The sequence below is a fragment of the Arabidopsis lyrata genome (assembly GCF_000004255.2).
Source record: "Arabidopsis lyrata subsp. lyrata unplaced genomic scaffold ARALYscaffold_5, whole genome shotgun sequence".
Classification (NCBI taxonomy): Eukaryota; Viridiplantae; Streptophyta; class Magnoliopsida; order Brassicales; family Brassicaceae; genus Arabidopsis; species Arabidopsis lyrata.
Genome location: NW_003302551.1, coordinates 21,001,610 through 21,028,627, shown reverse-complemented (window position 1 = coordinate 21,028,627; position 27,018 = coordinate 21,001,610). Strand labels below are relative to the sequence as shown.

The window sequence follows — 27,018 nt, the reverse complement described above, 5'->3', positions numbered from 1 at the left end:
TCCCCTCTGTTTCTATGATTAACAATGGCGATATGTTTCAAACAACAAAAACATGATCCTAGTTTTTTATTCTCTTAAAACTTTCCCAAGAGCTACTTAACTGGTTTCATTGTGATGTTACTTGCTTATGTTATTCTTGATCACCCCCAAGTATTTGACTAAAAGAAAGCAATGGCTGGTAAAAACAAACAAGAAAAAGGTTGGAAGATAGATGATCGTTAGGGTCGATAGTTCAGAATAATATATAGCCTCTTCTCTTGTGTGAATTTTGCAGACTTTCATATAAAGTGTTGTAAGAAAAGAAAAAATGCTAAATTATAGGGAGTTTAAAGAGTATCTCTAGTAAAAGTCGTTATAACTATAAGTGTGAGAATCATTGTTTAAATTTTTTAAAAAACAGATTTGGTTCATTGTTTCCAATGGATGCAGCCATGGAGGTGTGTGTGTGTGTGGGGAAAAGGGCTCATGACAGTCACATGTGAGGATGACTCTGGTTCATAAAATTATCAAATGGAGCAGGCATTGGTAGTTGAAGCCTTTAATCCTAAATCCATGGAACGTGAAACTCAGAAGAAGAGGGACAGTCTTTTTCTTTGAGGTTGTTTCAGGAAGAAATGCATTATTAATCAGCCTTTGGCGATGCAGAACCGAAACTCAAATGGCACTGGCTTTGGCATTCCCTATGATGGCCCTAACTCCTAAGCTGCATTATTTACTTGGGCCACATATGCTAAGAACGTTTTTGTGGACCTCGTGCCTAAATGTTACATTTTTAATTTTACCTAAAGGCTAAGAAAGAGATTTGATTTCACAACATTATACTAGATTTGGGTTTATTTCGTCAATGAGAAAGAATATTGGATGTGTTTTTGCTATTTTAGAAAAGTTCAGGACTAGAAAAACAAATAAAAAATAAGTGAGAGGGGGTTTATTATGTTTCTTCCCGCTTGGTTTCCTCTTGGCTCCGTCGGCAAAGCATCCGACTAATTCCCTTTTATCTTCGAGAGCTTAAAATTTGATCGATTTCTGCTTTCTCTGAAAAGAAGCAAAGAACAGGGGAAGAAGATGATACATTTAGGTGGATTGACATGTTGCGTAAGCGGCGGCGTTCTTTATCTTCTCAGTATGATACCAGGCAGGTTAGGGTTTTTTTCCGATCTCTTTATGCCTTTTGAAGAATGTGTATCAATCAATCTTTCTTTCTTGCGACAGCTTTTTTGAGATGCTCAATTCAGTCACTAGGGTTCACCAGATCAAGGATTTGGGTTTGTGAATCAATCTCGCTTCAATTTCAGTTTGGTGGGTTTTTAGATTAAATAAGTCATTGGAATCTTTGGTTTCTTCAGAGAATTTGCTACAAGTAGAGGGCAAGATCATCGCAGTCTCAGGAACCGTATGGATTTGGATTTCCATATCTAGAGAGAAACCTTCTTCTCTCGTTTCACTGGTTTTGGCTTTTGGGTATATCTTCAGGCACAACAACTTTTCTTGAAACGTAATTGGTTGTTTTCATGGGTTGAAGATAGTAAATGGATGCTTCCACAGGCTAAGGAAGTCCCGTGGTATCTGGTATGACTCTTGGATTTCTGGTCGATTAGCCAACTCTTCAACTGGCCTTGATTGGAATGTTTTCCTTTAGTCATTTATTTAATATCTATGAAATCTCTATGTCATAGGACGATGGGACAGGTCGTGTGAACGTAGTGGGAGCTGAAAATGCAATAATAGCCTTCGCATTGATTTGAAGGGTCAAAGCCGTCATCTGATTGTCTCAACGGCCTCGTGGTCTTTCCTCTATTTCCAGTTTTCTATTTAATTGCTTCTTTTTTTTGTCTGTTTTCTCAATGCTAAAATTGTGTGGCACCATCATTGTCTACAGATGCTTGGAGTAAGACGCACTGAGCATGTCCTCCCAATTGGTACACCGGTTACAGTTGTTGGTGAGGTATGTCTTTTATCTATCACCGGTACCAAAATACGTTTTACATCTCATTTCTGTTGTTACTTACCATGTCAACAGGCTGTTAAAGACGGTATCCGGGGTTTCAGGATTCAAAAACCCGAGAAGGGACTTTTCTTTGTCTCACCTGTACCGCTCGATAAGATCATCTCTCCGATGGGAAAGTGGTTAAGGTTGTTTCTCTTCTCAGTATGGCTATTCTCTTCCTCGAAAACTGAGATTGAAAATGTCTAAATGATCTTTTTGGCAGGAGGTTCAAATATGTCTACGTAGGTTTAACTGTTGTTGGTGTGATTCTGATTTCAAAGCCTGTGATTGAGTATATTCTAGAGAGAAGGCGGGGGCGATTGTTACGGAAAAGGTATGTCACATATTAACCAAAGCTTTATACTTGCAAATGATTAGTCATTCCAAATTAAGTATTGAGCTATATGTTGCAGAGTTGCTGATGCAGCTGCTAAGAGAGCCAAATTAGTAGCTAGAGGTAGTATCCATTACAGTTTGCAGTAACATGTGAAAACGTTTTCTGCATATTTTTGGAATTGCTTTGCTTACAAAAATGTCTCACCAGGATTGGAAACTCAACATGAGAACAGCTTAGATAGTACAAGCAGAGATAGAGATGTACTTGATCTCTGTGTGATCTGCCTTGAGCAGAAGTATGACGCAACTTTTGTAAAGTAAGAGCACTGCTTTTCTTGTAAAACGCATAAACCCACTCACTGATCAGACATCATAGCCTTTGATTTTTCTTTTGTTTGGTTTGCTCTTGTAGGTGTGGTCATATGTGCTGCTGCTTAACATGCTCCTTGCACGTGAAGACCTGTCCTATTTGCCGGAGACCAATAGAACATGTTTTGAAGATTGACCGCCGTTGAAACAGCTCTCTCACCTTTGGCCTACTATACCTTCTGGTCTACTAAAGCCATTATCCATAGAAACAATCGTTGAGTCTTGTCTGTAAAGTCTTGTATACGACTTTGATTAGAACCATTTTTACATTGGAAGACCGTGACTATAAGAAGGAAGCAAAAGCTAATGGAAAGTGTGACCTTATTACCTAAATCTCCTATGAAATTTCAAGCTTTTTCTTAGAAACATGAAATCAGATTTGATTCTGTGAATCATCTTCCATGGAAGAACTTATTTAGAAGTTTCTACGTTTCCTTCCCATCCTAACCAGAAACCTCAATGATAATTAAAATTTCTTCTGAAACAGTATGATCTCAAGTAAACAAAGATATTGTTTTGGAATTACCAGAGTTTGCATTATAAAAAGAATCCCATCGAATATGATCCTCTTCTTACTGAACTTCAATTATCACCAGCTCTTCTTGGTTTACATATACGATCAAGGCAAACAACAAACATAGACAAAAGTACAAAGAAAGACCATAAGAAAAGCAAGACGGAGCTGTGACGTGTCCTTTCTGAACCAGATGGCATCTCCAGATTGATGATGTCATTGACTATTTCTTTGTTAATACCTTTTTCTCCCACATCGCTTAGGTGATATTTGTGTACCTTTTCTCCCAAGTATAAATCAGAGGTCGAGCCCAATTTGCATATCATACCTTTCTCGGCCTTTTGGCTAAGATCAAGTGTAGTATCTGTTCTTATCAGTTTAATATCTGATATGTGGGCCATCGGTCCACACGATATTAACTCTATTTTTTAAGGGGAAGAGCTCATCAAGATAGCTTGCTATCTGGGCTTTTGTGAGTTGCCCATGTGTTGCACTACTGCGCGGGCCTGGCTCACCCCATCAAATTTAAAGTCCAATCTTCTTAGTTAAATTCAAATCTTTCTCTTCATCAACCCAGTTTGATGTCATGCCTGTTTCAGGGAACATCCCACATCGGTAATAAGAATAATATCACGTCTATATATAAGAACCTGGAGAGTAGTAGTTAACACAACTGTCATTGGACGAAGTGAATGGGTCAAATGGGCTTGCCTAAGTTCCGACCCAGGAAAGTCCCCGGGCTACTATCCGCAGAGATGCGGCCTCTGTAACGAGAGAGTCTTGCGGTGGAGAGACTCAGTCGGCTGAGACGCGTTTGTGGAGCTTATGTGGTCTCTCCGCCGATGATATCATGGCCGTTCGACAGTTATTCACCTGGTCCTTAATGGACTAACTGAACGGGGCTTACGTTTCAATGACAATCAACTTTTTGTTTCTTTATCTTTCGTTGAGAAAATTTGTCAAAAGCATCATCAAAACACGTGATTCACGCGGAATGAAACGTGACAATAACAAAAGTGGAAAACATGATGAGAAGTACTTTTATAGATCAACAAGTCTTCTAAGTGTATAAAGAATCTTTTCAAGTTTTCGTCCACTCAACCAAAATTTTCAGTGATAAGGGAGCTTCATCTTTCAATAAAGAAGCGAATCTCCAGCTCCAACGGAAGAAAAACTTGCACAAAAGCAAATTTTCTTTTTAGTTAAAAGCAAAATAAGAGTATGCAGAAGAAACTAGATAAATTCTGTTTTCTTTTGATATAGAAAAGACAAAGACAATCACATTTTCCCCCAAAGCGTAGAATCAAAGCAAACCAATTGGAAAAAAAAAAAAAATCCATAATCCCACTAATTTTTTCATATAATAAAGCAACACCATAATTAAACATTCATGTAAACAAAGAGAGGATGCAGAGAGGAAAAGATGATGACAAGAGAGGCATTTTTCGCCGGCTTTTAAGGTTGGTGGTCGTTAAACTCATGAAGGGTCACAAGGAAGATAGGTCTGTGACGAAGAAACTGATCAAGAAAGAATCAAAATCTGATATCACAATTTATTTCAAGCAAAGAGAAGACTCCGAGGATAACGCAAATCCCATCAATTTCTCAAGAAGCTCGGAGAAAGAGAGGGTGATCATGCTGGTTAATGGAAGTAACGGCTCAAAGAAGAACTTGGCGAGTGAGCTGAGCGTTAGGCGATCAGTAGCTCAAACTGGAGCTGGTATGACAAAGCCGAAGCCTCTTTTCAATGATATAAATACGAAATCGCATGCTTTCATTGAGAGTAGACTCGCGAAGATGCGAAAAGGCTTATAGCCAAAAAACATGATGACTTCTCTGTTTTGCACAGAGAGACTCTTTCCTTTCTTCACTTTCCTTTCTTCACTTCATATAGTCTGTCTTAAGGAATCCTATCTATGTTTTTCATCAATTCATTTTTACGATAAAAATACTAGCTGCATTCTTCATAAATTACATGTATTCTGAAATCTTTTTATTGCATAAATTCCAAGAACTTATCTTCAAAGGTGTAGCTAAGACCTTTAGGTTCGCAATGTACCTACCATGATTGACAGGTTTCATTTTCCATGCTCATCTCACTATATTGATATGCAGATTGGGGAATCAAATCATGCTAAGGAAATTATATCAGATTTGATTCTTCCTCTCAATTCATTGTCGATGACATGATAAGTTCATTTTTGCCTAATAAACATAGCTTGCAAAACCACTAAAACTATTTTGTGTGTGAATGAATCCATCTTTCATTCAAGAAAATGAAGAAATAAAGAAGAAAAGGACATATGCCTTACACCATCTCAAATTCAATGCAAGGGTCAATTGAAGTCATTGGAACTTGTCTCCTCTCTCTCTCTCTCTCTCTCTCTCTTTTTTCGTTTTTTTTGAGCTTCTCTTATGTTGGATTTGGACACGACTATGCACAGGCTAAAGCATGATGTACAAGTGGATGGTAGAAGAATCTTGACCAACACGTACCCATAACACCCGTAGAATCTTGCATGTCACAAACCAACTCCTCTATATAGTATAACCTATAATCTGCTAACCATGACTAGAGGCATGACACCAACAAACGCAAAGTTAGTAGTCATCTCACTGATTTGGGCTATTCTGGTGTTGGAAAGTGCAACAGTGTCAAGTGCAGTAGAAGATTTGGTGGTGGAACAGTGCAAGCACGACTGCAAACATGATATCCACAACAGGAAAGAGTGTGAAGATAGGTGCAATGAACAGATGATGATGGAGATGGAGAAAGAGACAAGTGGACGACAAGAAGAAGAACCCAATCCCTTCTGCGATGCATTTTGCAAACCCTTTGAAGGACTCTATCAACAATGCATGGCCGTTTGCCCTCGCACCAAGTCCATAGGAGGAGATGGGGTTGCTAACGGGGAGTTGCAGGCATACTGCAACAGAAAATGCCCATCTTACATTGGACCAGAGGCCTACAAAAAATGCATGTCCGGATGCTTCACGTCCAACGAGGAAGTCTGCGAGACATCGTGCAGTATTCTTCAAGAGGAACCGCTCACTATAAGGTGCATGAGGATTTGCCATGAGAGAATTCCCGGAGCTGTTGCTTCTTCTACTTAATGTTTAAAATCTTTTAAGAAGGGATTTCTAAGGAATAAGTGTGTGTGTTTTTGGTGTAAGAATCCAAATTAAAATAAGGGATATTTAACATTTTAGTTTGAAATTGAGTTTAGAGATGTTTTCATAACAGTTTTAGAGAGCATCAAATCTACACATACTCAAGAAGCATTGTTTTAGGGATTATCAGAAGGAACATAGAAAAAGGGAACAAATTGGGATACACGGAGAACATATTAGTCTTGGATCTGCTTGAAACTGCTCTTCTCTGTAGTAGTGGTAGAAATCGGAGAGCCAAGCTTAGGAACAGGAGGAACAGTATCTTCCATGACCTTGGGGACAGTAAAATTGAAGTCTCCGAGGGGTGCGTTCTTGAATTCCGGATTGGCTTCAACAAAGGCTGCGATTTCATTGCGACTCCTTAGCTTCTTCCCGGTTGGAGTAAAATAGTAGGTATCCATCTTAGAGTAGTCTTTTCTGAGAACTAGGCTCCTCCTGAAACCTTGAGGCGTTTTGGGGAGACCAGGCTTGTCGATGACCCAAGTCCTTGAGGAGTCATAGTCAAGATCAGCAGGCTCTTCACAGGACATGCCCTGTTTCTTCTGACAGTTAAAAGGGTCCTCAAGCATTTTACTTCTGATATCCTCATACTCCTCTTGGCTATCAATGACCCTCCACTTGTGACAGTTTTCGCATTGTGCAGCATAAGTATCGATTAACCTCCCTGGCGCAGTGTCTTTCTGCAATTAAGTCTCAGTGAAACAACCACAAAACTTGTGAGCGTGGCAGAGATAACAACGTAAGGCAAGGATATGGAGAGACACTAATCCAGCAAGAACCAAGGCCAAAGATTTTGCAAAACCAAAACCCCAAAGGCCAAAGATTTCGTGTTAACTACCAAAAATTGAAATTGAAAACCTAGAATCCTCCTATGGCTTCTTCTATAACTTACTTAATCAATAATAAGATAAGTGAGATCCCCAGAGACAGGAAAAAGCATGCACTTAGAAAGTTCGCATCTGAGGAAGAACAAAAGAAAACCGCAAAGAAGAGAACCCCAACAAAATATATATATAAGTAACTGTTGTTAGAGTACCTTGGCTTTTGGTTTCGCTGGTTTTGCGATCTCGTCTTCCTCCATCTCACTTCCCCCTTTTAGTAAGACGAACAAAGTATTCTCCAAATCTTGTGTCCCCCAAAATTGATGCTTCTCTAACTCTCAAATAGACCTCCTTCGAACATTGATATGATAATAGCACAGCCTGTGTGAAAGTATCACTGTAACGGACAAATCATTAATTAACACGTCGGCGTACGCGCATGACTTTGGGCCAGGTTTTTTTAGCAAAAATATTAATATGGGCCTAAATAGTAAAGCCCATAATGCCCTTCTTTTTTTTCTCTAACGGATCAGTATTACAACTTGGATTTTTCCCGGAAAATTAGCAGAAAAAATCAAAATTCTACGAGGAAGATCAGTGATTCTGTTTCTCATCATCATCATCTTCTCCTTCGTCGTTTTGTTGACTGATTCTCACTGTTCCGATTCTTAGTCCTTCTCTTCCCCGAACACTAACGATCTCCGGTGAATCTACTGCCACGCTGGCAATCTCTAGCCTTCCTTCGCTTCTCACTCTCCTGTGATGAAATCTCGGCCGTCCGTTACAATCCAGTGTCGTCAAAAATGGTGGCAGATCTCGCTTCTTCGTCACGCTTCTTCCTCTCCTCTCTTCTCCACGCGGCGACGGCGCGTTTGATCTCGACGACTCCGTTAGCAGCGGCGGTCCATACGGTCCCCACGGCGATATCTTCCCTCCTAGATAGAAACTATAACTGTTATTTTCCGATGAGCACGAGAAATATTCGTCAAGATTAACTCCAGACACACCTCTATGTTCCCTGCTGCACTCGTCGTCGGGATTCTCGTGATCTGATAGAGATCTGCTCACGGAGAAGCTCTGAAGAGATTCCCCTCCGGAATTCACCGGAGTGCTCCACCGCCGTCGATGAGAATGCGTAGGCGTGTCGTCCTCTGCCGAAGACGGCGTGCGGTGTTCTTCATCGTCTTCTCCGGTGAGAATCGTAGAGGATGACGTCATGATTAACATAACCGCTCTTCCTTCCTTGTTCTCTCTATGATCGCAACTCTGCATTTTCGTTTTTTTTTTGGGCCTTATAACGAGATTTATAGTATTTGGTGGGCCCTCTGCGAGAAGTTTTGCCAGCGTGGCAAACTGTGATCAGTATTTACTTATTTAACGGTCGTTTGTAAACGTTGACGCCTTCTAACGGCGTTAACCACTGTCCTTGTGAACAAATCTTATTCATATGAATTTCTTTGGGAAAATTCCAAAAAAAACCTTAATTATTTTTTATCTGGACGTTTAATACACAATTGTTTTTGGTTGGAAAAAAATACATATATTAATAAAACTGTGCGATTTAATATCCAAACAATTAAATGTTGTTATTTTCATACTCACGATCTCACAACAAAAATTAAATTCCAATTTTACCCTTACTATCTCAATTAATTATTAACTTTTAGATTACGCGACAATAGTTTTTATTTAAATAAAAATTAATTTTATTAATATCTCATTTCTTTGTTATCCCAAAAAAAATTTCAAAATAATTTGCAGTTTATTTTACAAATATTTAATTTTTAAAAATTAAAAATAAAATTAATTAGCAAAAAATTTAGAAAAAGTAAAAAATAAAATTAGCCATTTTTATGAATTGATAAATCTTGAGAGAGACGATGAGATTCGGATTGAGATTTTGTCGAAAATAGTTTCATTCGTGAATGATTTATATTCGAATAGAGAGTTTCTCACGACGAAGAAAAAGTTCATATTGATGCTCATTGATATCATATGCATCACGACGAATCAAATCAAATTAGTTTTATTGGCGATGAAGATTTTGGATAGGACTAAAAGGAGATTGTGAACGGTTATCGAATTTGATGGTTGCAAAAGAGGACGACGGAGATTGTTTACCGGTAATTCTCGTAGATATTAATCGAAAAAATTAGAATCGAAGAGGAAACGTCTATTTGACATTGCAAAGACGGAATAAGATTGTACAAATGACTATTTTAATATTTTTGATTTTCTGCTAATTTTTATGTTTAATTTTAAAATAAATTAATTATATAAATTTAAAATTTATTTTTTAGGCAACATAAAATAAAACATTAAAAATTTAATTTTTATTTAAATAAAAAATAATACCACGTTATTTAAAAGTTAATAATTAATTGAGATGGTAAGGGTAAAATTAGAATATTTTTTTGTTGTGAATTCGTGAGTATGAAAATAACAACATTTAATTATTTGGGTATTAAATCGCACAATTTTATTAGTATGTGTATTTTTCTTCCAACCGAAAACAATTGGGTATTAAACGTCCAAATAAAAAATACATGAGGTTTTTTTTTGGGAATTTTCCCGAATTTCTTTGGGAAATACGCATACAACACATAGAATGATTTTTGCATGAGATTTTTCTACGAAAATTTTGAAACTAGTTTCTAACATTAACTAATGGCTGCAGTACCAATTGAGAGGTGATAACATTGAATTAATTGAGAGGTCATTCACCTGCTTCGGGTCGTAATTGCATAAAACGCTATATCTTTCCCGCAAACAATGGTACTTACTTTGATGGGCTTATAGAACGATATTCAAAAGCCCATTACACGGCCCAAAAGACTCCTTCAGACGGTCGACAAATGCCAATCATTAAAAGCATACCCAAAACGTTATAACGATATGTGAACAGGCTGTTTAATAAGAAAACACAGGTACTACAAATTGTCCTCGTTTAGACCGTTAAACGGCATACAGTCTATATATTCTGGACTGATCCACCATGTGAATGAGTGAATCAAACATGATGACGAATTGATGATGAATGCAAAAGTGATACTGCTATGAGAGAGAGATGATGTTAAATGGTCTTTAGGGTTTGATATATTCGAGATGAGAAAGGTTCGTGTCTTATTGTTTGAATCTCTAGGGGTTTAGGTTAATAGGCTAATAAAGACAAAAGCATCGTTGTTCAATGTCTTTGTCTCTTCTTTTCCTTTCTTCTCTTTCGTTTTCTTTTTTTTTTCTATTTTTCTTCCATTTCTATGAAATCTCTGCACATCTATTTCACTTTCCATTCAGAGTAGCTAGCTCTACTCTTTAAAGGGATTATTGTTTAAAATGCCCTTTTTTGGAAAAAACTTACGAAAATGCCCTTTTTTGAATAGTTTACGGATTTTACCCTTTTTTAACACTTAAAAATATACGTATTTAGGATTTTTTTTTCCAAAAATACGTACTTTATACCAAATACTAAACCCTAAGAACAAATGGAACCGACTAAACCCAAACATAACGAGTGAAACGCATGTTAAATCATATTTTTGGAGTATGAAAAAGGGCAAAATGCATAAACTATTCAAAAAAAGTGCAAAATCCACAAATGCCCTTATGAAAAAGGACAAAATCCGTAATTTATTCCTCTTTAAATTCTTCCCATATTATAGTCTCGTTATTTCCCTTTACCTCTTTTCTCTTCTTCTTTTTTTTCTCTTATGATCAGGTTATTTTGTGGTGAAGTGTGGACTGGATTTCTTTTTCTTGTGTTCTAATTGTTTATGATGTACCAAAAGAAAAAGAAAAATATTCATACAAAAAAAAAATTATTATTCGATTTGGGTTGTTATTATGGTTTGATCGAGTTTAATATATTAAAAAATATGCATATCATTGTATTTATCTCTCTTTGTATGTACTAATATTTGTATACGTTTATCGATAAATTGACCACTAAATTTAGAGATTATAGAAAAAATAAAGAATCCTCTTCTTTAATTTTGTTTCCTCCCACATACATGATCGACACCTCATTAACATCGGATATGTTAGTCGAACACTACCAAACGCACCGCACTCTGTAAAATCTAATGTGAACTAGAGAAAAAAAAAAGTAGCATCCAAAAGCCAAAACCTATTGATACCCTTCTCAAACCAAACCCTTTTGAAAATAGATGATGAATATTTAATATATTTGTAATGTTGGATCTAAAGCATTGAATATAGTCTACAAAGGACAAAGCCAATCCATTGACAAAAGAAAGAATCTTAGTGTAAACGACAAATTAATGAATTAGGGAGAAATAAGATGCTGATAAATCACCAAACATATTTAAGATTTTTTGTCAGAATTAAAGACCACAAAACTATATGAGAGCGATCCTTTGTTACAATAATGCAATATATTTTCCAAACACGAAACATTATTGATTTATTATTAGAAATTATTAACACAATAAAAACACTCTCCCTAAGTAATTGCCAAGACAATTTCATTACAAGACAAACGAGAGAGTCTTTGTCACGCACGCATCAATGAGCCAAAAGTTTGGTCATAAATACTTTGACAAGATTTTAAAAATAAAAGTATTACAAAATTTTGAAAGATGCTAGGACCTACGTTGCATGGAATCGCCGGCTAAGTTCCGATTCCTGCTCCGGAATCGGAAACGGAAGCGGAAGCGTCCGGAAGCGCTTGGAATCGCAAGGGAAGCGCGATTCTGAAAAAGTGACGATTGGAAACGTTGTGGGAGTGCACGATTCTGAGTTGGAATCGTGATTTTTGAATCGGAATCGTGGTTCTCGACCAGATCCAAACGAAGAAGACGACTTATTTTTCCACGTAGATTGTTCGCTTTTTATTTTACCTTGGCCCAATTGTTTAAACCATTGAGGCCCAACTGTTTTTATGATTTTTGTTTTCTTCCACGTTTTGACTCAATTTTATTCCCAACTTCAACTATTGTTAATACCTAATTTGTCTTATATGTTTTTATTGAATACAAGAATATTAAACTTTTAAATATCGTATTACTAAAATTATAATACTTTTATCTGTGTGTAGTTTTGATTCTGATTTGTATGTAATAATTAAAATGCCTAAACTTTTTAATTTGACTATAACTTATAAATTTACAATATTTTATAATTTATATATTTATTTGTTGTATATACGCTTCCAAAACGTACCCGATTCCTATTTTTTCCAAAAAAATCGCTTCTGCGTTTCTTAACGTACCCGCTTCCCCATACCCGCTTCCGATTCCATGTAGCTTAGGCTAGGACTAGAAAAGTCAATGTTAATCGGGGAAAAAAAAAATTATATTCAAAGTAAGAAGTTACCTGTATCATTATTTAAAAGAAGACAACTAATATTGACAAAAAAAAAAAAAAAAAAAAAAAAGAAGACAACTAACTAAACAAAGGAGAAAAATAAATCGCTTTTCCTTTTCTTCTCCAAGCCTTGATGTCCCTACCACTTGGCATCACAAAATTAAGTATATATACTGTATAATAAAAGAATTACTATTTATAAAGATATGTAGAAATATATAGAAACAAACATATGTGGACAAAAGAGATTGTTTTCTCTAAGAGGGGGTCCATGTTGATGCTCCCAAAGTTCATAACCACTAACAGAGAAACTCCAAAAATACTAAATAAAATACATGCACATAAAAGAGGCAATAAGGCAAAAGATGCCAAGGAAAAACAAAAACTAATAATAATGGAATACAAAAGAAAAAAAAAACGATAGATGATTTTGACATTTTTGTTCAATCATTAAATTATATATTAATTTTGGTTGTGAATTATAAGCTTTTTTCTCATTTGGGTGGATGGGGGGATTGGTTTTGGCATTGTGAAGCTTTTGCCACAAATGCACACACAACACTTGTCTTTTCTCTTCTTTCACACTTATTTCCTCTTCTTTCTTTCTTTACACTTCACTCCAACGCCATTGCCACATGTCTCCCTAGGGTTTTCACTCAGACCTTTGGATCTTTCTTATTTTTGTTTTCTTTTCACAATTGTAGCAAAGATAGAGCAATTGCTTGGAGAGTTCGAATTTGGGAGGCTAACAAGGAAAAATAGGGGTTTAAAGAGATTTGTCTTTTGTAAGCCAAAAAGTTTTTAATGCATGAACTAAAACAAGAAGAAGAAGGTGGGAAACTACAACCACAAAGACATACTGTTTCTATTAATAGCATGAGAAAGCAAAGTTAATATCAACATACAAATCCACACCAAGGATAAGTTTTTTTCACAACATGTTGAAGACAAGTTAGTTGTCTTGTAATTTACCCTCTGTACTCTAGCTAGAGCTAATTAAAGTCTACCCATACTAGTACGCAAACAAAGTACAATGTCCCGGTATAGCCCTAAACCGATAGATGCCGATAACCGAAGTGGTCTCTCGTCAGGCGCAACCATGAGATCTCACAACAAGCCAGAAGATATTATGCTTCCGGAGACCAAGGAACACAAAAGAAACGCTACTAAACACTAGACAACACTTGTGGAAACTGTACAAAACCCCATCATAGATATATAGGCAAAACAAACCGATCCTCTTTCTTCTTCTCTTTATGTATATATCAGCAACATGACTAGACCTTGTTGTTGTTGTTCCTACGGAGTAAGAAGCAAAGGACTTGACTTGCTTTGAGAATCCTCTATGGGGTGCACAAACTTTTTCAACTCTTCCATAAGACAATGAAAGTGATCATTGTTAGGCAAGAAGTAAAACCCGATGGTAGCTTGTTTCAAATACAAGAGATTCACTTCAAGACCATTCTTCTTAAGGCCATCCACGTAAGCTAATTGCCAATCCTGAACAAGATCTAAACCAGCCACAACGACAAGACTCTTGGGAAAGTTGACACCTCTAAGGCTTTGACCTCTCGGGCCAAAGGGATTACATGCTGGATGATCTCTATCTTCACCTTCAGGTAAAAAAGCCCTCCAATACCAATCTCGATCCTGTATAGTCACAAAGTATTTGCCATCAAGGCTCTTCTCAGACTCAGTCCTCTCTTGTCCACCAAACATTGGGTGAAGAAGAATGTTCCCCAACACTTTGACTCCTTCTTTCGTTGCTCTGACAGCAACATTGTGAGCTATGTTGCCTCCTGAGCTATCTCCAGCCAAATAAACATAAACATTGGAGTCTTTACCACTCTGAAGCCAGACTCTGGACTTGACCCATTTGAGAGCATTCCATCCATCGTCGTAAGCACAAGGGTAGCGATGCTCAGGCGATCTCCGGTAATCAACAGAGACAACAACAACACCGCAAATGGTGACAAGGCGTCGGCAGAAAGTGTCGTAGATGGCACTATTGGCCGAGGAATGAGTGAAGCTACCTCCATGGAAGAAAATGAGGACAGGGACGATCTCCGTAGTGCTGAGAGGTTTGGTAAGCTCGAGGGTTCCGTGACGGGTCAGGTCAAGGAGAGACGCAGGTTGGTAGATTCTGGTGAGAAGGTTAGTGGTAGAGTCGACGTGGTCGAAGGAGAAAACGCCGTCGACAGGGAAAGTGTTAGCGGGAACTTTACGGTCAAGAAACTCGGCGAGGTCGCGGTTGAAGGAACCGTCAGGACGACGGAGGACTTTGTAAGCAAGCTTGAAATTGGAAATGAGGACCCATGTGTTGAGTGGGACAATTCTCTACAGAGAGCAAAAAAATAAAAATAAAAACATTAGAGAGGATATGATGGGACGTCTTAGATTTTTTTTTTGGAAGAAAAACAAAATTCATCCGTACAGGTGAATCTATATGATCTTCAATTGAAGAGAAGCAAATAAACCGAGGGCAAGGAAGAAGAAAACAAAAATGGCAAAAAAGGGAGAGTTTTTGGGATGAGAGGAGAAAGTAAGTACCTTGCATTCGTTAAGGTTGACTTCGTTTCCACCAGCCATAGTTGGAGCAAATATTTGTAATCTTGTTGTTGTGTATAATTTCAATGAAACGAAGAACTCATACCAGTAATTGACTCTCTCCCTCACTCTATCGGCAGCCGGGGAGGTTATTAAGCAGTGGAGATGGAAGAAGAAGATTTAAAAACAAACCCAGAAAAGAGAAAAAGAGAGCTGGAGAAAAGAAGATAGCAAGGCAAGTACAGAGAAACCAGAGAGAGAGAGAGAGACAGAGAGAGCTGGGGCTCGTTGATGGTAGTAGTAGTAGTGAGAGAAAGAGAGAGTCAAAGGTGAGAGAGATAGAGAGAGGTTATTAGGAAATGAACAAGGAAGACCAATGGACCCTCCCTTTTTTACTGTTTCCTTCTCTCCTTCTACTAATCCATTCTTTTTTCTTTTTTTTAAATAAATAAATAAATAAATTTTGTCGACGGACGACGGACGATAAGGTAAAATTGATTTTAGTCGGCACATTAAAAAAAAAAAAACATTTATAAATAATAGTCGAATAAATAAATATTAGTAGTATTAATAATATCAATATGAAAAAATACGTGTTTAAAAAAACAAAAGAGACCGCCACGGTGTCATGTGAAGAGAGAGAGAAGGGATTACAATTGGCTAATGGACACGCCAGTCCTGACACTCTCTCATTAGTGCTCCTTTTGACCACCTCCCTCCCTCCCTTTTTTTTATTACGGATTTTCTTTTTTCTTTTTTCACGTTATTTATACGTTGGCACAAAACAATATTATGTGGCTATGTGGTTTTTTAATCATATTATACAATTTTGTCATTTTGTGACATTGCACTTAATGCCCAATTATTTATTTTCTTGCATTTTTCTTTGGTTTTGTTGTCTACGAGTATGTATATATATATATATATATATATATATATATATATATATTCTTCCTTTTACATTCCACGATTTCTTTCTATTCTACTAGCATTTTGTGATATTTTCTTTTCAATTATACTCTTCATAATTTTATACTGTTCCATTTGTCAATTGGTTCCATGTGACATGAAACGAATTTTAAGCACGTATTCACAAGAAAAGAAAAGAAAGTTGATCGAAAAGATCATTCATCATCTAATGATATATAATACAAAAAAAAAGTTATGGTAAGGCCAGCTTTAAACTATTTAAAAAGATAAAGAGAAAATTTCTAACATAAAGTTTTGGATCTTGTTTTTCTTTTTTTTTTTATAATTTGATGGTTGTGACTTGTGATGGGTGAAAGACAAAGAGAGCTTATTTTGGTTTGTTTTATTATATAAATGTGAATGCAAATTGTAAAATTAATAGATTAGAGAATTAATTTAATTTTTAAGGGAAGGTGACAAACCAAAAAAAAAAGGCTATCCAGCGTGCGACCAACGCCATGGCATGTGGCGACAAAAGGGTTGTGTTGTTTTCTTTTGGTTAATTAAAACATATGTGATGTCCCGAAACTACCCTCGTCCTCTATGCAAATTTTACGAGTAATTGCCACTACTGTCTAAACGTGTTCTATTTTGGGCGGATGACATCATGCCTTCTGTCAGGGACCCTCTCTTTCAACCTTGGATTTTCACTTCTCTTTAGTTTTTTTCTTTTGTGCGTTTTATTTCTTTTCTAAATATTAATAATAATACAATTATAGGTTTTTTCAAAAGTGAAAAGAATAAACCTCATAATATCATTGAACGTACGACTTTACTTATCATATGTTGCTTTATTTTTAATACGTTAATTCGAAATATGTGTGTATATAATTAATTTTAGCTATTTTGTACTTCTTAGGTTTTGACTTCTGATCGTGTTCTGTCATTTACTCATTTTTCAACTGCTTTTTACGATTCTATTAAATCAATTGTATATGTCTCATGTTTGCATACTTTCACGATAGACTATACTTTCTTTTTTGTGATCTTGATGAATATTTTCAATGATCCACGATCTGGCGACACTTCCTTTTCGGCATAAAATCTTGGCGAACGGCTATAATTGTACATTGCTGGAAATTTCTTGCACACTTGCTTCCACTAATCTGCAAATTTGTTAATAAATCATTATATCTAGGATTCGAACCCATACTTCTTGGTATAGAAACATTAATCAACCCTTGATCAACCAATGAACGAAAGGGACTTCCACATTTGACTTGTCATTTTAAATCCTCTTATTTGGAGAAAATATCGCTTGGAAAATATATAAATCGGCCGCTCCAATTCAAATCCTTTGACTTGTTTAAAAAAAAAACTTAATACGGGCCCATTAGGTGGAATGTGGGAATGGGCTTTAAGATTTTGTCGTGGTGTGACAAAAAGCGCGTGGCCGTCACACGCCAGTAACTCTCTGTCAAAAAGACAAAACCTTCTGACTATACCCAAAGGTCCTCTTTTCTCTCTTCCTTATCTCTCTAGCATAATAAATTACCCTTGTTTAAACTGGAGATTCAATGCATTAGGACATAAAACCGCAATATTGATCAAATTAAACAACTACGTATGAATTAAATTTAATGGAGTTATGATTATTCAAAAGAAGGTTCAACGAAAGTTTTGCGGGTGTTAGAATCCGAACAATTAATCAACAATTAAATTAAAAAAAAATCAAGGTTAGTTAAAACGTAAGGGAACTGAGGAACAGGTCCTACTTTGGTGGCTGCGCTGCGAACCCAAAAAATAAAAAATAACGACGTTAATTTACAAGATAGGTCCTATAATGTTGCTTTTTGGTCTATCTCTTGGATTTGACAAATCAGAACCATGAATCTCTCGATGATGGGACCAAAACAGTAGATCTCAGCCGTTGTTTTGTCCCGATACAACTTAATTTTCCTAAGCTTTAATTGGTAACTATAATTTAGGAAAAAAATCAAAAAGAATGTAACGCTCCCCACAATGATAGTTCTGTTTTCGTGGGAAGTTTGTTCCTCGATATTTTTACCATTTACAAGTAATATTTTTTCCACATCATTCCTCTATATTCCTCACCAAAAGAAGAACACTAGAAAAAAAAATATTTCTCTCCAAATTTGATGAGGAACAAAAAAAACAAATATTAAAATTAGTTTTTATTTTAAAATAAAGAAAAAATAATATTTATCAATAATATTTGTATTTTATTATATAATAATTTTCATATCTTCACAATATATTAACAGAAAGAATATTTTTGATAAGAATTTCATGCTGAATTACTCTTAAGTCTTCATTTGAAAATTATATAAATAGCAAAATAAATTTAAAAATGTTTATATTGTACAAGAATAATATATTTTAAATTACTCTTTCAATTTTATTTTATGTTAATATTAAATATTATTATTTAAAATGATATATATAAATTTAGTTCACAAATTTTAGTTTCAAATTAAATATAAAATTAAATAAATATAAAAAATATTTAGTAGTTTTCATTGAAATTTGATTTATTTACTATTTAATATATCTTTAAAGATAATTTTATTGTTTGGTTACCATTCATCATAATAGTACATTTTATACATTCTCTGCATCTTTTCCTTTTCGTTCCTCAAAAATTGTTTGTTCCATTCCGCATTGTTCTTTTTTATCAATTTCTTTTTGTTCTTTTAATGGTTACCAGTCGGAGCCTTAGTATTTTTACAACTACATACAAATATTAAGAGGTAATTGGACATAACGACTTAAAAGCTATAGTATTATGTTTGGGCATTTGGTGTTTCGCATGTAATACCTAAAATGTATTCTGAAATAATTCTTAGACCGTTTCTCTTAAAAAAAAAAACATATAACGAAATGTGAATGAAAGTATGATTAGATTAAAATAATCTCCTCTATAGACCGACAAATTGATAAATATGAAACGGATACTTAGTTTTTTTATTTTCGCACGTCTCTTGTTTTGTAATTTGTTATCACAATCTATACTAGTATTTTGTAGTGTAAATTTTTAGCGGATGGGTTCAATTATTATCCGACAAATTTGGTATCCGACCAGATAAAAATTTCCTTCATAAATCTTACACCGGATAGTTCATATCTTTATTGGATCGGGTCAAAACATATCCGAAATTATGAACCGGATATTCTATATTAATAATATAAATATTTAGAAGATTTGGTTAAGATTTAGAAATATAATTCTCATATCATCTTTGTTTGTCATTTTTAAACTGTTTTGAATCGTTATATTGGGATTCAAATTTTTTAAAACGGATATATATTTACCCAATTGATGAAAAGGTATTTGTTCAACGTGCCATATTGGCTAAAATGTTTAAATATTGATTCAGAATCATATTATAAATTAGATCAAAATGAATTCAAGAATGAACAAAAAGCTCAACTTAATAAGCATCCAAATTTAAAATTATATACCGTTTCATTTTATTTTTTTGGTTTACCTGCTTCATTTTATCGGAAATGTTAAATTTAAACTTTTAAAAAATTTTAAATAATATAATTCAAATATTTAAAAACAATAAAAAGTTTATAATATTATGAACATTTGTACCTATATAAAGAGTTACAATAATACGAGACGGGTTATATTGGTAGACAAAGTTATATAACGGAACGAGTTTTTAAGAAATTTTAAATATTATAATTTATATATTTAAAATCAATAAAAAATTTATAATATAAGAATATTTAAATATATATAAAGAGTTAAAATAATATGGGACGGTTTAGCTTTTTAGAAGGTGATGTTGATTAATTTTTTGAATTAAAATTCCATTTCTTTTTTTTAACTAAAGCAATCAACCAAAAAAAAAAAGAGGATCAAAAGGAGAACACGCTAAGGTATATGATTCGCGTGTCTATATGAGGCTTTCTTAATTTTGTCGTCATCTATTTTGTCTTTTTTGGTGCGTGTGCTCACATTTTCCACTCCTTACCTTTCCAAAATGAATAAAACTTTCGCTCATTAATTAGTATTTTCTTCCACTATCGTTTGGGAAGGGAAATAATATGGAACTCAATTAATCAGGCTTTGGAAGAAACACTAATATTCGAAACTTCAATGTTTGACTACGCATTTATTCAGAGATATTCATCAACTAACAATAATAGTTCAAATGAATTAGGGTTTCTTCCCTGATTCGTAGAGATTTGGTCGAGTATGTCCAATAATTCATTTCCCTCATAGAGATTCTAGTTACACTTTTGAAATTTCGTCATGTATAGGTTTTGATTCTGAAAATAAAGAAATAAATGGATTATGGTATATAACAAAGTATCAAAGACCAAGAAAATGTACATTTAAATAAAATATTTCAATACTATCATCAGTTTTGTAAGCATGATAATTCAATGGAGATATGCTTATCTCGAGCTCCCTTAAAAAATAATAAAAAAAATGAAATAGACAGACTAATGTGTGTTGAACGAGCTTTTTAACCCAAGTCTTCCCCACTATCAGACTTTTTGATTTTGGGATAAATTTTCAAAAGTGAAAGAAGACGACAAAAAGTATTTTGTTTGCTGTCCGCTCTTAAGTTGTCGTTTTTTGTCATGAAAAGCAACCGTCCAACATCGAAGGTTTGGGCTTTAAGACAGAAGTTGGACTGGAACAAATAGGCCTGGGCTTTCGGTTATCCGTTTGGTTATCGGTTGGATCCATTCGGTTTTCGGTTCTTTCGGTTTTAAAATTTAGTATCTATTCGGATATTTTGAAATTTCGGTTCGGTTTCGGTTTGGTTCCGGTTCTTTCGGTTTTAAAATTTAGTATCCATTCGGTTATTTTGCTTAGGATATTTTCCGATATTTCGGTTATTTTTGAGTATTTTCGAATATTTTTTGGTTATTTTTGAGTATTTTTACTATTTTTATAGATTTTTCAAGTATTTTTGATTATTTGGTCAATAAATAACTAATTATTTCGAAAATATAATTGTATTTCGGGTATTTCGGTTCGGTACCGATTCGGTTACGGTTATTTCGGTTATCAAATTTAGTATCCATTCGGTTATTTTCAAATTTTCGGTTCGGTTCGGTTTTTTTTGCTTCGGTTTCGGTTCGGTACATTCGGTTCGGTTTAAAAGCCCAGCCCTAGGAACAATCCAATTTTTAATATTACGTTGATTTTATTTTGTAAAGCTCGGCGACATAATATCAAATGGGGATGTAGCTCAAATGGTAGAGCGCTCGCTTTGCATGCGAGAGGCACGGGGTTCGATCCCCCGCATCTCCAACACATCGTTTTTAATACAACAACTTATCTGTGAAATATAACTAGTACGTGTTTCATGGAACTTTGAACAGGATAATCCAATAAAAAGTACCACTTAATTAAGAACTTAACTTTTCTAAATCTTTCTCCTTTAGTTTTAAATTTAAGGGAAGAAGTAAAAGTTGTACACAAATCTGAAGGAGAGGATATGAACACACAGACTTGTAAAATTTAACAAGTATTGGCCATGGAGTCGATGAGCAACTCATAACCCTCAGGGACATGAGACTGAAGACGGACGCACTCAGCCAACGCAGGGACGTCGGATGATACGTCTAGAAACTGAGCCACAAAGAGAAGCAGATGAAAATCAGAGATCCTCTTCACAAATGGGAGGCTCCTTGCTCGCTCCATGTGCGTTTTCAAAGCCCGCATTGTTGTTTGAATGTTCCGGTTCTCTATAGGGAAGGTACACGACAGCGATCCCTGCACAACCAAATACACAATTATACATCAACATAAACAAAACAATCATGATACTTGTAAATTCATAACAGTCAAATCTAAATAAAACTTGTTCTTCCTAGCAAAGGCTAATCAAGCTCTGCACTCATACCAGAAAATCGCAGAGATTAAAATTTCACAAGTTATCTATCATCCGTTGATTCCTATCACCAATCAATTACCACCAAGTTCCCACCTAAACTGTGATTCCATATGCTAAAAAAAGGTAGAAAAACGAACCTGATGATCCAAGATCTTGACGAGAACAAGGAAGAAATCATTATCGACTTCTTTAACGTCCTTGACTCCAACAACAACCTCTTTCTTCAACTTGGAGAGCTTGGGATCATCCTCGGATCCAATCTCAGTCTCGAACCATCCTTCTTTAAACAACCTAACGCACATATCACTCATCTGAAACGCCTCGAAGTGAACATCAGCGGCACCATCCTCATTGATCTCAAGCTTCACAACCGCAGTGACCCACTCCTTCAATTCGCTCTCGGCGTGAAGCTGCGCCGCGAGCAACACCTCAACGTTAGACAAAGTGTACTCCTTCTTGTCCTGAGTCACAGTCTGGTTGAATATAAACCCAACTCTCCTCATCCCTAACCCTAAAGCAATAGCATCAACACGTTTCTCTTCCTCAGAGTCTCTCATCAGAATCAGATTATCCTCCATCCCTTGCTGCGGTGGCTCGTAGATGAAATTCACCTCAACCTGACCTTCCTCAGAGACGTTACCGTACATGAATCCACCGCGTTTGACAGCGAAGGCAAGCGACTCGTTGACGTAATGCTGAAACGCGTTGGCGCAATCGCGATCGAACGAGACGGAATCGCAGTGAGACTTCTCCTGGCGACCGACGCGCATCTGCCGAGCGATTAGATCTTCAACGGTCATCTTCCTCCCGAAGGAACCAGCAGGTGTAACGGCAGGACCACCACGAATCGTGCGCTCACCTTCGTAAGCAAGGAAGAGCATAGAGCCGTGGGCGAGATTGAGAGACGAGATTCGGAGGTTTGGATCGGCCATGTCGGTGAACCCTAGGAAATCAGCAGGGGTTTTGGCGAGGAGAAGGTTTCGATTGGTGGATAAGGTTTGGTTATGGATAGGGATCTGAAGCTGATCTTGGATTAGGGTTTTGAGTTGGGAGACTGTAATATGAGGTCCATCTACGCTCACTCTCTCCAATCCATCTCTGCTTCGGATTCTCAGCATCGTCATCTTCTTCGTTCAAAACAAATCCCAGAAATTTGAGGGAGAAAAAAACGAAACCAAAGAGAGGAAGAACAAATACTTGAAGTGAGGGTTTTTGGAAGGTATATACTTAGGAGTTTCGTCTACCAATTAGAGAAGAAAAGCTAGCTCTGAGATTCGAAGAAGCTAGTTTCCCAGATTAAGGAAGCATCGAGAAGACCAAAAAAACTAAAGGGACGATGATTGCCTAAACGGCGACGTTTAGTGAAGCGAGAGTTTTCCTTTTACACACACTTAGCTTTAATGGGCTTTTTACTAGTTAGCCCATAGGGTCGACAACTTCTTTTTTTCTTCTCTCTCGATTGCTTTTCTTGCCTTTCAAATTTTAACCGGAAACTAGTGCATGGTATATGATGAGACATTAGATAAACGGAACAAAAGGGAAAAAGAAAAACATCTATACGCTATAAGTCGGGAAATCACATGTATATTACTACTCCAAATTTACAACAGATGTATCTCATCAATACATTCAAACACGTAACCGATTATAAGTCTATAACTTAATGTAGAATAATACAGAATATATAACATATATACTGTACGTATTAAGAAGCCAAACAAGCTTCCCAAAACATTCGACTTTTTTCAATCTCACTCATCAACCTCGAAGATGAATCAACTGTCAGCTTTTCGCCGTCTCTCCCATAACTATTCACCTCTCCGTCTTCCTCATCGTCATCTTCATTTTCTCCGGCGACGTCAGCTTCTTCTTCAACCGGGTCAAAATCCGTTGACCTACTCGTCCTTTGACTCGTTGACGTCTCGCACCTGCATGACTCAGCATCTTCACCACATTCTTCACGACCTTTCACATCATCTCCATCGTGTCCACGTTCCTGATGGGTCGTCTCGGAATCTGCAGATGCTTCCATGAACAAAAATGGTGACACTTCAACGACGTTGTTCTTTGTCATGTTCATTATTTGATTTTTTTTTCCTTTCCTGGAATATTACAAAAACACAAGCACAACACACAAATGAATCTCTCTTTACATGTACATGTGTATATATGAGAAGAGATATATAACGTTGCTAAATCAGATTTCTTGGCCGCTTTAATAAAGAGATTTTTTAATTATAATATAAACTAAAAAAGACAAAGAGATTGTATGCAACTTATCTGGGATTCGGCTTCTAGAAGGTGTGACTTTTTATATAAATAGTAATCTTTTATAAGGGATATAGTAAATCATACTCCCTCCGTATTTGAATAAATGTCGTTCTAGCCTTTTTTCTGTGTTTTTAATTAGTTATCATTTTAAAAACTTTTGCATAAAATTTTCTAAATTACCCTCAATCAATTGATCATAATTAATCAGTCTAAATTACCAAAACTACAGATACGAATCGATTTTCATAAAATTCTGTGTCCTTTCTTAATTGATTTAAAAAATATAAAATATAATTGTAAATAATCGTTTCTCATAAGGTTAGTTTTGTAATTCTGTGTCCTTTCTTAATTCACCCAAAAACAGTTGAAACGACATTTTTTCAAATACAGATGGAGTATATAATAGTGGAAAATGATAACAATAAAATAAAGATAGTAATGTTCAATTCTTTTTTTTTTTGGTGTAATGTTATAGTAATGTTCAATTCTGATAAACAAATTAATCTAATTCATATGAAATAAAAAAATGATCCATATATACTTGAACAGTTATCTTAGCAATATGAATAGTATTTTCAGTTCTTATTAACTAGTATTCCTAACAAAACAATGATCCAACAATCTTCCTAAAATTGGGTTTGGTGTTATTATCTATATGATTGCATAATGAATGAAAGACCAAACATCATTTAGGTACGTCCAAGTGTCGAAGATATGAGGGTTAGCTTGTCTCATGCTATAATAATGTAGCACCACTCATCAGGTTATCAGAAATCACATATATAATCCAATCCATTCATTATTTAATAATACAAACATACTTTACGTGCATGCATAAATTACAAGCGTTACATTGTGAGCCTATACACGAACCCGACAATTGTGATTTGGTAGTTAACGGCTATACGCAGAAAGTTGGAGAAGCTACCAATTTTGAAAAATCATCCAATCGTTTCTAAAATTCCAATTTTGCTCGAAGTTTTTTTTTTTGTTCTTAAAAGAAATTTTAAAATTAGTGGGCCGATGCTTTACACGCATATCCTAATGGGCTTTCATAAGGCCCGTGTTATAATACATAGGAAACTATCATTGTATTAATAGACAGATGACACAAATCGTTCAGAGCTAATTAGGTAATACGTGAAGTGATCTGATACTAGATTAGATGGGGATAATACGAGATAAGTGGTCCAATTTACATGAAAATTAAATGGTCCAAAAAGGAAAGACTGAGAAAATTATATAGTGTGTGTCTCTTGGAGGACCACATTCCTCGATCACGCCATTTATTGAATCAAATCTATATAATTATTCAGACAGATATATTTCAAAATTAAATGCTTTAAGCTACTATAATATTTTCCAAACGAAATTGATAGTTCAGTAGCAGCAAAAGTATTAATAAAAAAAGACATAAATAAAACTGGTCCCATAAAACTTTACAATAGTGGCAAATGCTGTTGCTCTCTTTGCTCCGCGTTAATCTTCTAAACCATGCAATCAAATTATATATCAATATGATCAGTGATCCAGATTTTTTTTCCCTTCGTGTAGGATGTAGCAAACGTGGTAAATGCTTTCTTGTAACTTCAATTTTAATGTTATGCTGTGTTTGTTTTCATATGTACTCGATCGGCTTCCTTATCTGTTTTCACCACCCTACACTCTCTCTTTGGATCTTTTTAAGGCTGCTGTATTTCAAGTGTTCTCCAGTTAAATAGTCGACTTTCATATATATGCATGTACTGTATAAGATTTTCTCTGAGTGTGTAGATACGTATATGTCAATATGTAGGTATACGTGGCCACTGGCACGTATCAAACATGAAAGATACGTTAGTATAATACATGTGAAGAGAATGAGAGTTACTGAAATAATCAGGGGTACATTAACGAAAATTCAAGAAATGTGTCAAGTTTCTTGCTTTTCAACTCATGTCCATCATCATTTATATATGATTAATATGTTAAGAAAATTAAAGAAATGTGTCAAGTTTCTTGCTTTTTAACTTTTGAATTCAAGAAAAATATTCTTTTATCAAACTATTTTGAGCCAACTCTTATATCAAGACCGGTAGTAAATCATTATTTGACTATTTTACTTTGATTTAACAAATAGAATTTCGATATCATATTTAGTTTGTGGGTCTTTCTAATTTAAAATCCATTGACAATAAATAAATTCACTCATATCTATTAGATATTATTACTTTTGATGTAATATCCAAATAAAATTTTATTTCCAAACACACAACTATTAAGGTTTATAAATTAAAATGATTGGGGAATGTTCGATTAGAGTTGTGGGATGAATTGGTAAAGGTGCTTGATGTGTGGCCAAGGGTCATGGGTTCGAATCCCTGATTTTGCAAAAAATTTAAACTTTTGAGAACAATTATTAAAACGACGTCGTATGGGATACACGTCAGCGTACACGTGTACGATGACTCATCATCGTAACGGAGTTGACTAACACCCATTAGATTGACTTCGTTTTTTGCACGATTTATCAAATACAGGTATGAAATTCAAATTTTATTTCAGTTTGGGTTGGAAAATACACTACAAAAATGTCGAGGTATAAAAATCCACGGTCCCAATAGTACGGGTATGAAAATCCCCTTTTCCCGAGATTGTGACCATGTAGCCCATCAACATTTATAGTAGATGATTAGAGAAGGAGTACGCTTGCTCAAAGATCACGATCAATAACGAATCAATTATTTTGTGTGTGTATGCGGGTATTTTGAGTACGCTTGCTCATAGATCACGATCAATAACGAATCAATTATTTTGTGTGTGTGTGTGCGGGTATTTTAAGTTATTTTCGTTATTCAAATGAATTTTAATAAGATGCTCGAATGAGAAAAATACCTAATTTATATG

General features: G+C 35.4%; 9 protein-coding genes and 1 non-coding gene across 11 annotated transcripts; 5 read left to right on the top strand and 5 right to left on the bottom strand.

Moving 5' to 3' along the window:
• Positions 1-818: 818 nt before the first annotated feature.
• LOC9312773 (E3 ubiquitin-protein ligase SPL1) lies at positions 819-3,025 on the top strand. Of its 2 annotated transcripts, XM_021025514.1 has the most exons (10): positions 826-1,139; positions 1,213-1,265; positions 1,347-1,569; positions 1,677-1,785; positions 1,880-1,945; positions 2,021-2,133; positions 2,211-2,321; positions 2,401-2,444; positions 2,532-2,640; positions 2,736-3,025. In XM_021025514.1, the coding sequence occupies exons 5-10, from the start codon at positions 1,880-1,882 to the stop codon at positions 2,836-2,838; spliced, it is 546 nt and encodes a 181-aa protein (XP_020881173.1). In that variant the 5' UTR covers positions 826-1,139; positions 1,213-1,265; positions 1,347-1,569; positions 1,677-1,785; the 3' UTR covers positions 2,839-3,025. The 2 variants fall into 2 exon arrangements, with proteins under 2 accessions (XP_020881172.1, XP_020881173.1); XM_021025513.1 differs by having other exon boundaries at positions 819-1,139; positions 1,880-2,133.
• A 511-nt stretch (positions 3,026-3,536) lies between these two features.
• LOC9314560 lies at positions 3,537-4,317 on the top strand. Its single transcript, XM_021025515.1, is given in 2 exon segments — positions 3,537-3,944; positions 3,947-4,317. Coding segments are annotated over 2 exon segments (198 nt in total). The 5' UTR covers positions 3,537-3,898; the 3' UTR covers positions 4,099-4,317.
• Positions 4,318-4,523: 206 nt separating this feature from the next.
• On the top strand, positions 4,524-5,232 carry LOC9314559. Its single transcript, XM_002878445.2, has one exon. It carries the CDS (start codon positions 4,614-4,616, stop codon positions 5,019-5,021), a length of 408 nt encoding a protein of 135 aa, XP_002878491.1. The 5' UTR covers positions 4,524-4,613; the 3' UTR covers positions 5,022-5,232.
• A 504-nt stretch (positions 5,233-5,736) lies between these two features.
• Positions 5,737-6,423, top strand: LOC9312772. Its single transcript, XM_002878444.2, has one exon. The coding sequence runs from the start codon at positions 5,775-5,777 to the stop codon at positions 6,318-6,320; it is 546 nt and encodes a 181-aa protein (XP_002878490.1). The 5' UTR covers positions 5,737-5,774; the 3' UTR covers positions 6,321-6,423.
• Positions 6,402-7,533, bottom strand: LOC9312771 (methyl-CpG-binding domain-containing protein 4). Its single transcript, XM_002876657.2, has 2 exons — positions 7,414-7,533; positions 6,402-7,057 (listed from the first exon to the last, which is right to left on the bottom strand). The coding sequence occupies exons 1-2, from the start codon at positions 7,456-7,458 to the stop codon at positions 6,554-6,556; spliced, it is 549 nt and encodes a 182-aa protein (XP_002876703.1). The 5' UTR covers positions 7,459-7,533; the 3' UTR covers positions 6,402-6,553.
• A 120-nt stretch (positions 7,534-7,653) lies between these two features.
• Positions 7,654-8,678, bottom strand: LOC9312770. Its single transcript, XM_021025512.1, has 2 exons — positions 8,206-8,678; positions 7,654-8,133 (listed from the first exon to the last, which is right to left on the bottom strand). Exons 1-2 carry the CDS (start codon positions 8,468-8,470, stop codon positions 7,793-7,795), a joined length of 606 nt encoding a protein of 201 aa, XP_020881171.1. The 5' UTR covers positions 8,471-8,678; the 3' UTR covers positions 7,654-7,792.
• Positions 8,679-13,358: 4,680 nt separating this feature from the next.
• LOC9312769 (gibberellin receptor GID1B) lies at positions 13,359-15,399 on the bottom strand. Its single transcript, XM_021026548.1, has 2 exons — positions 15,071-15,399; positions 13,359-14,857 (listed from the first exon to the last, which is right to left on the bottom strand). The coding sequence occupies exons 1-2, from the start codon at positions 15,107-15,109 to the stop codon at positions 13,820-13,822; spliced, it is 1,077 nt and encodes a 358-aa protein (XP_020882207.1). The 5' UTR covers positions 15,110-15,399; the 3' UTR covers positions 13,359-13,819.
• A 5,803-nt stretch (positions 15,400-21,202) lies between these two features.
• TRNAA-UGC lies at positions 21,203-21,275 on the top strand. Its single transcript has one exon. It is a non-coding gene; the product is annotated as a tRNA-Ala (tRNA).
• Positions 21,276-21,351: 76 nt separating this feature from the next.
• On the bottom strand, positions 21,352-23,136 carry LOC9312768 (NPL4-like protein 1). Its single transcript, XM_021025677.1, has 3 exons — positions 23,057-23,136; positions 21,999-23,005; positions 21,352-21,740 (listed from the first exon to the last, which is right to left on the bottom strand). The coding sequence occupies exons 2-3, from the start codon at positions 22,983-22,985 to the stop codon at positions 21,486-21,488; spliced, it is 1,242 nt and encodes a 413-aa protein (XP_020881336.1). The 5' UTR covers positions 22,986-23,005; positions 23,057-23,136; the 3' UTR covers positions 21,352-21,485.
• Positions 23,137-23,291: 155 nt separating this feature from the next.
• On the bottom strand, positions 23,292-24,160 carry LOC9314558. Its single transcript, XM_002876653.2, has one exon. The coding sequence runs from the start codon at positions 23,939-23,941 to the stop codon at positions 23,567-23,569; it is 375 nt and encodes a 124-aa protein (XP_002876699.1). The 5' UTR covers positions 23,942-24,160; the 3' UTR covers positions 23,292-23,566.
• Between the last annotated feature and the right edge of the window lie 2,858 nt (positions 24,161-27,018).